Below are 12,748 nucleotides of genomic sequence, written 5' to 3'. Positions count from 1 at the left end.
TGCAGATATGATTTCCAATTTGATTCTGCGTTCGCTCATCTTCGATTTCCAATCTTGTATGTCTTCTTTGAACTGAACTCGAGCAAAATGAAATCAACATACGGGATCGCCCCAGAAGTACCCCATGTCAACGTCCATGTTTGGACCAGATGGGAAGAAGGAGCCAGTGAGTTGACCGGTAGCTGGGTCGTAAGGGAAGCACTCATCAAAAGAACTTTGGTCCTTCTCCTGCTTGATGAATTGATCTAGAAGATCTGGTGCTTCGATATCATAGGACTCCTGCATGGCGGATGGTGTACCCGATTGATCCACCGGAGAACAAGCAATGGAGCTCATCTCTACAGGAAGGGTGTCGACTGTGCCTGGTACAGGAACAGACTCGGTGGTATCGAAGACGACATTATCCGAGAATGGCTCTTCATCTAAGCCAGTGGAATCCTCGGTATCGGGGACATTGAACAAGGAGTCCGACTCTTCGTTGGTTGGCAAGTCGCTCACATTGATCCCAATGTGTGGAGCCAGTCGACGAAGGAAGCCATCGCAAAGCTTCCAGGCTCTCTCTGATGCCATGTTTGTTTTGGATAGCGTCGAGAGCCAGTCTAATGCTTTCTTCGCTGCTTTGGAGACCATCGTAGCTTTCTCGGGGACGTGCTGGGACCGGTACGCCAGTTCCAGTAAGAGGACTGTGACGGCTTGCATGAGGTAATGTAATGTGCACCACCACGGTGACATTTTGTAAAGCAGCGATGCATCTGGGCTATCCGGGAACAATGTGAGCATGTGGCATGCCGCCTCGACACAGTCTGCAGCTGCTTTGTTGCAAAACTCGTACGTCTTGTCGTCCTCAGGAATAGACTCATCCAACCGACAGAGACATGGTCGGGTTATTCCAATCTTGGTGCTGTAGAAGAGGAAAGCCACGCCCATACGCTGACTCATTGGGCATTGAGACGTCTGCGTCGAGGTAAAGTCATAGGCCGCAGGCAGATTCATGAACCACGAATCAAGCTCAAGCATCAAGCTCTGCATGGTAAACTCGGTGCTTGCCCATGGGGACTGGAGAGCTTCCGGGCTGTAAAGCTTGACCGTTATCCGCTTCGAGATGCTGGTCAATGAAGTCAGTTGCAGGAAATAAAGCGAAGTGCAAGGCGCGAGACTTTTCAAGTACTCGACCCTGTTCAGCTTCGTCTCGTCTTCAGCCGACACATCATTTGACTCTGTGTCTGTGGTTGATTCCAGATCATCCATGCTGCTGTTTGTCGGCATCCGCTCCGAATGGCTTGATTTTCGGAGCGTGGCAGTGCTTATAATTCGAGCCACTTCGTCCTTTTGGAAATCACTCTCATCAAAAGGAATGGGCAATGGCGTGGTGCATGCGCTATCATTGACACATGATGGGCGTCCGGTCATCAGGGCAAGGAGGTAATCCAGGGTGTACAGAGACCACCAAACCCGGTAGCGAATTTCTTTGGAGCTGTCTGATATGCTAGCACCCACATTCTGTAAGTGCAATCCAAGAGCCAGCGCTCCTCTCACTGCACTACCAGAGAGTTTCCAAGCCCTAGATAGATGATACTTGTCAGTTGATATCCAAAAGTTGCGCCGGTTATTTACCTACCGGTTGATATGTCCCAACGCATTTAGATAGAATGCAGTAAGTCCTTCGACTTGTAGTTGCTGGAGATCGGGATGGTGCAGAATCTGATCTTCCAAGCTTAAAGCTCGTGCCTTGGAAAAATACATTTGGTGGTCATCGTCTTCCTCTCTCCAGTCGGCGTTGGTCAATTGGCCATATTTTGCTGCAATGGCAAAAATCAGGTTCAAAATGGCAAGCCATTTGTTTCCTGGCTTCAGTGATGGTTGACTGAAGAAGACCTGGAACTGAGGTACAAACGTTGAGATCCCGATGATTGGAAATGAGGGGTGCACCGAGGTAAGATAGGCATTCAGCAACTGGGTTGCCGTCTCTCGTGAGGGTACTCCATGCATGTCCGTGGGATCTGCGGTTGGAACATCCAAGTCATCAAGGTAGTAGTTGAATGCCACCACCCATGGATCACTAGGTGTGTCCGGTCGAGGTGTCAAGGTAGGAGAGGGAAGGCCATTATCCTCGTCGGTATTGGGAATGGTCGCAGGCCAGGCCTCACACTCGACATTGACGACCTTGCTCAGCTTTTGAAGCCAAGTGATTTCGGAACTTCTGCCGATGAAGCCTGTCGCCCGGGAGGTTTCATCTCTGTTGAAGTCTTCCTCTGTCTGATCTACCGAGTCCGGAGGACTTGCAGACAAAGATCGAGAGGGCGGTGGCTCAGAGCCTGTACTCCGTATGTTCTTAGAGTCTCCGGTCACTGTGGTACCTGACTTTGAATTCAACGCCAGATTTGGTGCAGATTCCTAGCATTTGTCAGAGAAACGGTCGTTGTTGGACAGAATGGAATCTCATACCGCTGCGAGGGCGATGTTAACCAGGTGTTCGTCCGAAACACCAAATCGATTGCTCAGCTTGCTGATGACATCCTCGTACGCTTGTACTTTGGCTGACAGGCTTGCCAGCTGCCTATATCAAACGGGATGAGTGGTCAATTCTTGCAACAAACCCAGCAGATTGACCATGCATACCGTTTGGACTTCTCTCTTTTACCATCCGTGTAACAGCAGATGATGCCAGCCTCTCGGCAATTGCGGCATCCGGACTTATCTCCGGTGCACTTTGTCTTCCTTTGTCGACATGACTCGCATGCTCGTCGAACATGTCGTCGGTGAAACCTACCCGGGGAGGTGAAAGCAGACTCAGCTCCCTCGGCTAGGCGTGGGATGGCCATTTTCTTGGTAGTGATTTTGGAATCACCGGATTCAAGATTAGACACTGGATTCTCCTATATTTTTGATATCAGATAACACTCCTTTGTTCAGTCATCGAATGATTTCACACTTACCACACTTGCCAATTGATTACACGTTTCCGCATCAGCATACGATAATTTAAAGAGGCTCTGCTGATCACCCCAGGAGGGGAAATGAATGTTACTCATTTCGAGCTGTAGAAAGGGCGGTGCTGAACGCAATGGCTCAATGTCAACGCGTTGATCGATATATAGTTCAATGTAGAAAAGTCACTTACGTAGGAGCACAGATACAATCCTCGCGAGTATCTTGAAGCTTAAGATACGTATCAGAGTGACAATTTCCACGAGATCTTGCCCCGTTACCCATCAGATGAGAATATGATGTGGAATAACACGAAGGTCGGTGGGTTTTATAAATGACCCCGGACTTTGACCCAAACGAAGCATAACTTGGGGAGGATGAGAGAGGGGTTCGGGTTTCAAGCACCGCAGGAAACTGCAAAGTCAAGCAGAGATGACATCCATGCTCGATTAGGGTTATCCTGTGCGTGCAGGAATGGCCACCGTATGCCTAACTAGGAATAGCTAGTCAGTGGATTGCCCCCGATTCCCCAAGGGGTGAGGCAAAAGTCCAACGTTTCCATGAGTAAAGCTGTCTTCGTTTGGTTATTGATCACGCTATTTGCCTTGGACCAAGCAGCTGAAGTGGAGCTTCATCTGATTATATCAAAGAGATTGGGGCATTGGTCTAACCACTAGGTTACTACCCCTGGTGATGCATATGTTGACAGCCCTCCAGGGCTGGGTTTCGGTTGTTGGTACCGACTGGCTCTGGATTCCGATATAGCTGACCAAGGGCCGGGATATAATGTAAGAGCCTAATATAAGGACCGGATTTCCCACTTGAGGATCTCATCTCAGGCTTTCTCAAAAGCTTCGAGCTGAACGCGCCGAATTGAACGCTGAACAGCATGGACTTTCACAGCTTCCAACGATCTACCTTCAGCCAAAAGAGAAAACAAAGGGGATTTTAATTCTACCCAACAGTCGGAATTCATTTGTGGGCCAGACCCGGGCTCGAAGTCAATCTGACGTGTATAAGTGGCGGGACATACCCTAGGCTGGTTCGTCCCTGGTTGGCGTTGAGAACTAAAAAACACTGTTTTGGAAGGGTGGTCCGCAAGGTGCGAGGTACGGAAAGCTTGACGGCAATTCTCATCAGACTTTCCCGCTGTTATTTAGGAGACAGCCTTGACGATGGTATTACGTTGGGATGATTGTTGCAATGCATGCAGTGAAGTGTTCAAATCAATGGCCTTGCGGCCTTGTTTATGGGGCATTCAACTTGATGGTCGACCTGACGTTAGGATAAACCGCCCGTGGTTCTACCCATTAACTTGAACATAGCATCCCCGATCTCTAGTTCACTGTTCACGGCTTAGCCAAGACTTCCTTGAGTCGACGACAAGTTGAAAGGACAGTGCAATAGAAAGTTGAAAAGACAATCGAAAAGACAGTCAAAAGGGAATTTAAGAAGACAACTTAAAAGACAGTCAAACAGAGGTATCAAAGTTGATGATAGCTCTCTTCCGTTACCACCTGGGCAGTCGAAATATGAGATTAATCCAATACACAAATACTCCTGTCCACTTATTAGCAACTGGTATCGTCTTTTTGGCCGCGCTCACTGACGCTTGCAGTGCTATGGATGTAAGTTGTAGATATAAATCTCAAAATCAGATTGGCTTAACACGATCTTGGAAACAATTAATGAACACAGTCCGGACATCATTAGGAACTCTATACAGTAGTCCAACCCCATTTTTACTCGATAAGGAAGTTTTCTGTAACGCTGCGGATGTCCTTTGAGAACGCAGTGCTCTCCCCGTCCATGTCCAACAAGGCAACATTGCTGACATCGACATCCACAAATGGCTTGGACTTTGTGAAGCGAACACTCATGGGGAAGAACTCGTTCTCATCAGCATCACTCGACTCGAATTCAAAGCTGCCAGATGCATTTGACTCATCCACGGCACCCAGATTCCAGTCCAGGCTGTCGCCAGAAACTTCGTATACTGCATCAAAGCTGGATACTGCGGGCTCTGACGAACCGTATGGGATGGTGACAACAACGTCGCGAAGGCTGTCTTCGCCGGTAAGCTCATACTCCACCGTTACGGTGGTCGAGTCAGAACCCTTGTTGACCCACACGGTAAATGTGATGGGGAGGATTTCAGCATTGTCAGCTGAGCTAGCAACACGCCACCGGAGAACACCAATGGAGTTATTCGCGGGGAAGCGCTTGGTAGTATCCTTCAGTTGAATTGTGGAAGACTCAGCGAACAAAGCCTTGTCAACATTGGGATGGGTTCGGAACTGGGCACCGTGTGTGGGGATAGCCTGGCAGTCGAGTCGGAGTTTGGTGAATGAGGGGTCAGAAATACGGAGCTGCAGGTCACCCTTGACCTCGAAGGACTTCAGAGCGCCCTCACGGGTAAGTGTAGCGGAGATAGTTTCGGCAATTGTGAGTTGAACGGGTTCCCGGTCTGTGTTGAGGGACTGGCGCGCGGAGGGAATATCTTGGACGGGAGATGGTGCTCGCTGAGCCACCAATGGGCTGTCCTCTTCAATCTCAGGACCCATATCACCCCGGACCTTTTCGTAAATATCGGTGGCCTTGGACTTCTTGCCTAGCTGCATACCCTTGCCGCGAGTGGGAATGGGCCTAATGATTGAGCTGTCAGCGGAAATTCCCCCAAAAAGTGATCACAAATACAGTGCACATACTTGGCAAATGATTTCTTCTTCTCAGCCTCGTATGAATCGTAGGTGTCGGGCACAGACGGACGTGCTGGGGGTGTGTAGACAGGGTACGAGGGAGTTCTGGGAGCTGCGGTTCGTCCTGAGCGAGCAGCCTCCTTGCGCTGCATTTCCAGTTGCTTGGCCTTGCGCTTGCGCTCTTCGCTGGCCTCCAACTCCTTGTTCTATTGCGTTGTGTCAGACAAATTCCAATCCCGTTCAGTATACCGAAACATACCCGCTCGATGATTTCCTGAATTCGCTCCTCGTGACTCTCCATCTCCAGGAAAGTCTTGATCTGGGACAAGGAGAGGTTCTCCCGGTATCCCAAAGTCACCAATTCATCGAATGCACTCAGGAGTTCGAAGGCATTGCGGAGGATCTCGCGCTCGTCCAGGCTCTTGCAAATGCTGGTAGTGACTTGCGCAAAGAGGTGAAGACTGTCAATGTCTTGAAGGATGTTCGATTGACGGTTGGTGATGAGAATGATGTACAGCTCATCTAGTGGCTGGTACACGAAGCGCACGTTGTCCTGTTCAACGGTGGTGTGCTGGGTTCCGGAGTCGGCAAGTTTGGGGAAGGATGCGAGAAGGGCTTCAATTCGAGACCGAGAAATCTCCCGGAATTGACGCGAAAGAACCGCTTTACCTCCGCGGGTACATATCGACGCTGCCAGGACGACCTGTTGTGTGTTGATCAGTTGGACGTCACTATAGATTTGACTTGACCACTCACCATGATTGAGTCAGCGCAGTGAGAAAGAAATGACCAAAGGGAATAAGAGAGTAAAGAAAGGGATAGAGAGTCGTGGGGTAGACTTGATGGTTGGCAACGGGTAGGGAGCTACTCTGTTCACTTCGGCGGCGGTTGGCCCGTGCATCTAATTCGCTTAGTCGTTGCAAGACACTTTCCTTTGACATCGTTCTTCCCCCACGCGTTCAACCTCCCTCAACCGGACTCGGTTTATTCAATAACTCACAGTGACCCTTACTAGTTCTTCAGGTGTATCACTGAGAGATCCCTTCTCTTTTCCTTTCCCGCCATCTCTACTGAAACCGCTTTCATGGAACCCTGCTACTGAAATCCTTTTAACACGTACGAATCCGGCACCACGAAGCGCTTATCACGCGTTTTCCTGCTATGACAACGATCAACACACTCTCACAATCTACGATGGAAGTTCCCCTCATGGAAGACTCCATGGAGATGGCCTCGCCCTATATGGGGCAGGCTGATGATTTTGACATCGACATCGACTTGATGGATGACCACGCTTCAAACATGGATAGCGATATGATGGGTGCAGATGAGTTTTCTCAGCCTCAAGAACCAAACAACGACGCCATCTTTGATGCCGACATGGTCGACGAACCGTCAGAAGGCTCTATGGTTGATGTTGACAACTATGTCGCAGAAGACCATGACATCGATGTGCAATCCCAGGGAGAGCCATATGAGGCAGAAATGACCGAAGGTGACCAGGTCGAAGACGTCGTTGCTCCTGAAATTGCCGTGACCCATGTTCCCACTCTCGAAAATGCTATCGAACAGAGCAACGAAGATGTTCCCGCTCCTATTGAACAAGCTGAACCGGCCATGGTAGAGCAGGTTTCACACACTTTACCCGAAACACAAGACGGTCGAATCGAACCTACCCCAGTCCCAACTGAAGTCCCAGCGCCAGAAGCTGAGTCCCAAACCGAGGACGCAGACAAGAACGAGGACAACCAGGCTGAGCCAGGCACACCCGAAGAAGACGATGACCTTGCAGAACCACCCACTGAAACACTTGACTTCGGTCAAATCCACAACGCCCCTCAGCAGGAAGAGCCCAGCGAAAAGGCCAACGACGCAATCAAATCTGATGCTGCTGCAACAGACGCAATTAAAGAAAACGTTGCCGTCAGTGAGGACCAGGTACCTATCGAAACATCCGAAGATTCTCAGCAGGTAGAGAAGCAGTCGGGTCCAGAGGTGGATCACCACGATGAAGGCGAAACCCAAAATATTCACCACGAAGTTCTTCATCCTGTGAAGATCATCTACCAGGAGAATGAAATTGCTCTCTTTCCCCCTTTTGAAGGGGATTCGGCCGAGACTTTCTTTCTCCAGGACGAAGACGTGGCATATGAAAGTTTTTCCCAGCTGTTCAAGGCTCTGCGCCAGGTACTCCAAGGCAATGTTGCTGAAAATGAAGTTCTAATCATCGATATCGATACCCTTGGTATCCAAATGACAGAGGTAAGCCCCCTTTCCATGTAGTTTTGTTTGCTTCTGTATTAACTGAAGTTCACAGGACTCCTCTCACACATCCCAAGTCACCCTACACCAGATTGTGGATATTTATCTCAGACTTTCTCGCAACGATGGTGCTAATCACCCCGATGCTCTCTACCTCACTCTGAGCAGTAAGCGTGCTTTCCCCGCTGAAATTGCGGATCTGCTCGATGCTGCCAATGATGGCAAGACTCTGTCTGAAATTCATTCTTGGGATGAGTATGACGAAGGCGAGCCTGGTTCTGAGGATGACCACACACATGGGGTCGAAGAGCATGAAGACGAAGCTTACTACATCACCGAGGCTGAGCAAAAGCTTTCAATCCCTGAAGACCAATCAGCTTCAAAACCTGAAGATGAGAAGGTTCCAATCGATGATGACCTCCCAACTCAGCAACAGCATTCCGATGAGGCTAAGCCAGAGGACTCGAACCTGCCTGCCAAGGATGAAGCCAACATCAGCGTGCCAGAAGTGGAGGCCGCTACTGAGGCCCAGCCGTTCTCTGTTCAATTTGAAGCCAATGAGATCAATGAGCAAAATCAACCCCAGCAGACTGATCCTGACCATGATGATCTTTATGAAGATCACTATGAATCCGAAGGCCCGCATAGCGAGTCTACTACCACAGTGGCTGCGGCACCTGGCGAAACTGACGCGCAAGAAGAGTACACCCACGATGACCAACTTGGGCAAGTGGATGATACCAGCACTGAGCAGCATGATGAGAATGTCCACGAGGACGATCATGACTACGATGATCTCGGACCCGATGAATACTTTGAAGACGAAGACGTTGGTTTCGTCAATAACTCAGAAACGTCCCAAGAAGGCCGTGATTCCAGCCACGCCGGCACCGGTGATGCCCAGCAGCCCATCGAAAAGGAGCCTGTCTCCGAAGAGCAGGATGAAGATGGGCTAGGCACCCCGCCGTCGGCTGCACCCACTTCAGTGGGGCTATTGCCAGATGAGGCAAATCCAAATCTCCCTGAGCAGACGACATCTACACTCGAAAGCGAGACTAAAGATGTCTCTGATAACAAGGAGCAGACCCCGGAGCCCACAGATGATTTGCTTGGGATCGCTGTAGACCTGATGCAAACCCCCGCAAAAGACAGCGAGCACGATGCGCTTGATCAGCTCGAAGGTCTAGACGACGAGTATGATGAGAATGACCCTTCTGCAGCTGCTCCGATTGGCGGTCCAGACGCCGACAACGACGAGTTCGATGAGAATGAGTTTGGCGATTATGACACCAATTTTGAGGAAACGGAGGGCGTAGAGTTTGGTGAAACAGATCCCTCCTTTGCGGAATCCCAATCTCACGATAACGCGTCAACCAAACGGTCCCGCGAAGAAGAAGAGGACTGGGATGTTGAGGACACCACTCTCGAGGCCAAACGTCGCCGGCCATCGTAAACCACATCTCGCATCCTTTCACCTTGACTCTTGACTTTCCACAATCAACCCCTCATCCCCCACACCTGGTGGCGAACGAAACCGGATCTCGACGATTTGCACCCGCACCGCCTGGGTCATCTACTCAGCCTACTAATGACACTTACCAGCAATCTCGACCGACTGACGAAACGTGTCGTCTGTTCACTAACAAGAAATAGGTATGTTCCGACCCCTTTCTCCCCGTCGGCAGACGCCCATAGAGGAATCTACCGCGTCCGCCTTGCTTTTCGTCATATATCGTACCATCCCCGCCAATCTGGAGCCATCTTCAGTCATGCCCAAAAAAAATCCTTCCAATTCCCGTCTATCTTTGCATTGTTATTTGGTTTCCCTGCTGCTTCCCTGAAATTTCGAGATACCACTGCGGTCTTCGGCCAAATCCTTTGTTCGGTGTTTATGTCCTGGGTTGCGTGTCGTGAATCGCGCATCCTCTCGGACCCGGCGTATCGGCGCGATGGAATTAGCCCGCCTGTTTTACGGCGTTTATCAATAAGAATATTCTTTCCAAATTCTTCCTCGTAGATGCATAAGTGCTGTATGGTTTAGATCATGCATTCCAAGGTTAACATTGGAACCAACCTCCAGGACTTGGAATTGGTGTGAACAACCTTGGAACTTCTGAGTTATCAATTGCGCATGAAATAGCAGAACTTCCCAGCCCTGGAGCCCCGGGGCCCTGGAGGTTGTAGTTAACCCAAAGTGCCTCGGTGAGATAGGACACAAGGGGATTATAGGGATCAGGAGACACGCCAAGGATCTCACACTAGACCCAACTGTGTTAGCTGCCCAGGTGTGTTAGCTGTGGCTTTCGATCCACTCATCTCCATTGGTAAATTTCCACAGGTTTGAGACATATCTGGGGATGCCCTATGTATAGTAACACATGCTGCATTCGGACCGAGACGAGATTAAATGACGATCTTCGCCACATTTCAGGGTCCAACGCTTTCTGACAGAATTATGTGCGATAGGCTGCATGCCTGCAGAACCTGATGTTCATGCATGGTGTAGTTAAAATTTCCTAGGAGTGTTCCATTCAATAAATAGCTTGCAATTGTTGTACACGGTATTTATAGATTCAACTGGGGCACAATCTGTACGCTCGGATCAACATGATCTAGACTCCCCGTTTCTCAGTTCTGGCCTTTTCGCTTTCAGTGAAATACCAAGGAAATAAAAGGGTGAAATTAGCAGTCGAACGTTACCTAAAAGAACTCGGGAAATTTGGCTGCTCAGCCGGTGCTCTTACGCGTCCGATCGGCCAGGCTTGAAACGGAACCCCACCGCACGCAGGCACTGAACATCTGCCTTCATCACACCTGCACCTAGGCACTTTCATCCTCCCTTACTCATCCTACATTACAGAATCCTCGGGCTGGCTCGTTTTCTGTCCCCTTGACCATTCTTCGCCTTCCTCTTGGCCTTCGTTTCCTCTAGTCCTGTCCTTAAGCCGCCCTTCTTTCGCTTACCCGAGTCTCTCGCTCATTTCCCCGATCCATTGCCAACACTGGAGGTCTTTCGACAATAGGAGCACTCGGCTCCTAATACAGATATCGCGTCAAAATGCTTCCAGATAAGTAAGATCACCGCCTCGCTGCAATTGGGGCCTCGGGCCGAAATGACCAGGAACTGACCTTGCGCGCTGTTCGCCTACAGATATGTCGGGCTTATTTTAGCCATCGTTTCTACCATGGCGATCGGTACCAGTTTTGTTATTACGAAGAAGGTCGGTTTCCTGCGATTCCGATGGCGAACAATGAGATCTCGGTGAACCGGGCGACGGCTGCGGCGCCCCGGTCTTAATCAGCCGCCATCGGAGGAACCCAAGTCGAATCGCGATCGCTAACTTATACCAGGGGTTGATGCAAGCCTCCGAACGACATGGTTTCGAAGGAGAAGGATTCTCCTACCTTAAGAGTCCTGTGTGGTGGGGTGGCATCGTGACATGTACGGAACCGCATGGCTAGACACAACAATGGGACCAGGCACAAGCTAACGGATAAACAGTGGCCCTCGGTGAAATAGCCAACTTTGCCGCATACGCCTTTGCACCGGCGATTTTGGTGACGCCGCTAGGAGCGCTTAGTGTTCTCATCGGGTAAGCATGCGAATCACGAGCCCGAAGCGCAGAATTTCCAAAGCTAACAATAGGTTTACAGCGCGGTCTTGAGTTCATACTTCCTCAACGAGATCCTCGGAGTGCTAGGAAAGCTGGGTTGTGCGCTGTGTTTGTTGGGATCGGTTGTGATCGTTCTCCATGCGCCCCCAGACAAGCAGGTGGACACTGTCAATGAGATCCTTGGATACGCCGTCCAGCCAGGGTTCCTCTTTTATTGTCTGACTGTTGCGGTCTTTTCGACTGTGATGATCTACAAGGTTGCGCCGGTGTATGGCAAGAAGAACCCGCTCATCTATATCTCGATCTGCTCCACCGTTGGATCGGTCTCCGTCATGTCCGTCAAGGCCTTCGGCATTGCGCTTAAGCTCACTCTTGGTGGCAACAACCAATTTGTGCACGCGTCTACCTATGTGTTCGCCATCGTGACTGGATTCTGCATTCTGACGCAGATGAACTACTTCAACAAGGCATTGAACTCTTTCTCTACCTCGATGTAAGCCTCCTTTCCCCCCGCAAAGCCGAAGAGTTGTTTCTGACCCTAGATCTCCTGCAGTGTGAACCCGCTTTACTATGTTACTTTCACGACCGCGACTCTCTGCGCCTCCTTCATTTTGTTCAAGGGATTTAACACCACGGACGCCGTCAACACGATATCGCTGCTTTGTGGATTCCTTATCATTTTTACGGGCGTATATCTTTTGAACCTCTCCCGCCACGATCCGGATGGACACTCAATGGTGAACTCCAAGCTCGATGAGGATGGAGTACCAACGGACGGTCTTACGAGCTTCCAGACTCGGCGTTCCATGCAGTCTCGCCGAAGCTCTTCGAGCATATACTTCAATGGCCACGGCGATCGGGAGGGGCTGATGCATTCCTACGACGCCGAGAGCGGCATTGGCATGAACGACTTGACGGAGGCAAACGAAGGAGAGCCCGGTCCGACGTTCCAGCGCACCGAGGCAGAAACCGCGATGCACACCAAGCGGAATAGTCAGCTCTGAGCTTGATTGAAGTCACCGGATATAATGAGGCATTTGGCATGATTTCATTTTTTCACATTCGACTACCCGCTACAAGCTTGGGTGAAACTTGTATTTTTACCGACAAAGCCAGAGTTGCAAAGTAACTCAGGCTCATCAGACACTGGACATGTCTGTATGAATGACTGGATATGACTCTGGGTTTTATGCGATTTTCTTTTTGTTTTTGGTTTCGGTGATATGGCATGGCGAGCTTGTATAT

At 50.0% G+C, this 12,748-nt stretch overlaps 4 protein-coding genes across 4 annotated transcripts; 2 read left to right on the top strand and 2 right to left on the bottom strand.

Moving 5' to 3' along the window:
• Nucleotides 1-93: 93 nt before the first annotated feature.
• N7506_006504 (CeGAL family transcription factor) lies at nt 94-3,032 on the bottom strand (the record flags this gene model as incomplete). The annotated part of the gene is made up of 5 exons (XM_056955797.1): nt 94-1,561; nt 1,619-2,394; nt 2,446-2,557; nt 2,620-2,876; nt 2,937-3,032. The coding sequence occupies 5 exons, from the start codon at nt 3,030-3,032 to the stop codon at nt 94-96; spliced, it is 2,709 nt and encodes a 902-aa protein (XP_056810131.1).
• A 1,638-nt stretch (nt 3,033-4,670) lies between these two features.
• On the bottom strand, nt 4,671-6,386 carry N7506_006503 (coatomer subunit delta; the record flags this gene model as incomplete). Its single annotated transcript, XM_056955796.1, has 4 exons — nt 4,671-5,574; nt 5,637-5,833; nt 5,887-6,330; nt 6,384-6,386. 4 exons carry the CDS (start codon nt 6,384-6,386, stop codon nt 4,671-4,673), a joined length of 1,548 nt encoding a protein of 515 aa, XP_056810130.1.
• Nucleotides 6,387-6,788: 402 nt separating this feature from the next.
• On the top strand, nt 6,789-9,342 carry N7506_006502 (uncharacterized protein; the record flags this gene model as incomplete). The annotated part of the gene is made up of 2 exons (XM_056955795.1): nt 6,789-7,889; nt 7,945-9,342. The coding sequence occupies 2 exons, from the start codon at nt 6,789-6,791 to the stop codon at nt 9,340-9,342; spliced, it is 2,499 nt and encodes an 832-aa protein (XP_056810129.1).
• A 1,904-nt stretch (nt 9,343-11,246) lies between these two features.
• N7506_006501 (DUF803 domain membrane protein) lies at nt 11,247-12,507 on the top strand (the record flags this gene model as incomplete). Its single annotated transcript, XM_056955794.1, has 4 exons — nt 11,247-11,331; nt 11,392-11,482; nt 11,544-11,996; nt 12,057-12,507. The coding sequence occupies 4 exons, from the start codon at nt 11,247-11,249 to the stop codon at nt 12,505-12,507; spliced, it is 1,080 nt and encodes a 359-aa protein (XP_056810128.1).
• Nucleotides 12,508-12,748: the final 241 nt, after the last annotated feature.

The sequence above is a fragment of the Penicillium brevicompactum genome (assembly GCF_028827555.1).
Source record: "Penicillium brevicompactum strain IBT 35665 chromosome Unknown utg000005l_segment0_segment0, whole genome shotgun sequence".
NCBI classification, from domain to species: Eukaryota; Fungi; Ascomycota; class Eurotiomycetes; order Eurotiales; family Aspergillaceae; genus Penicillium; species Penicillium brevicompactum.
This window is presented reverse-complemented; position numbering and strand designations above follow the sequence as displayed.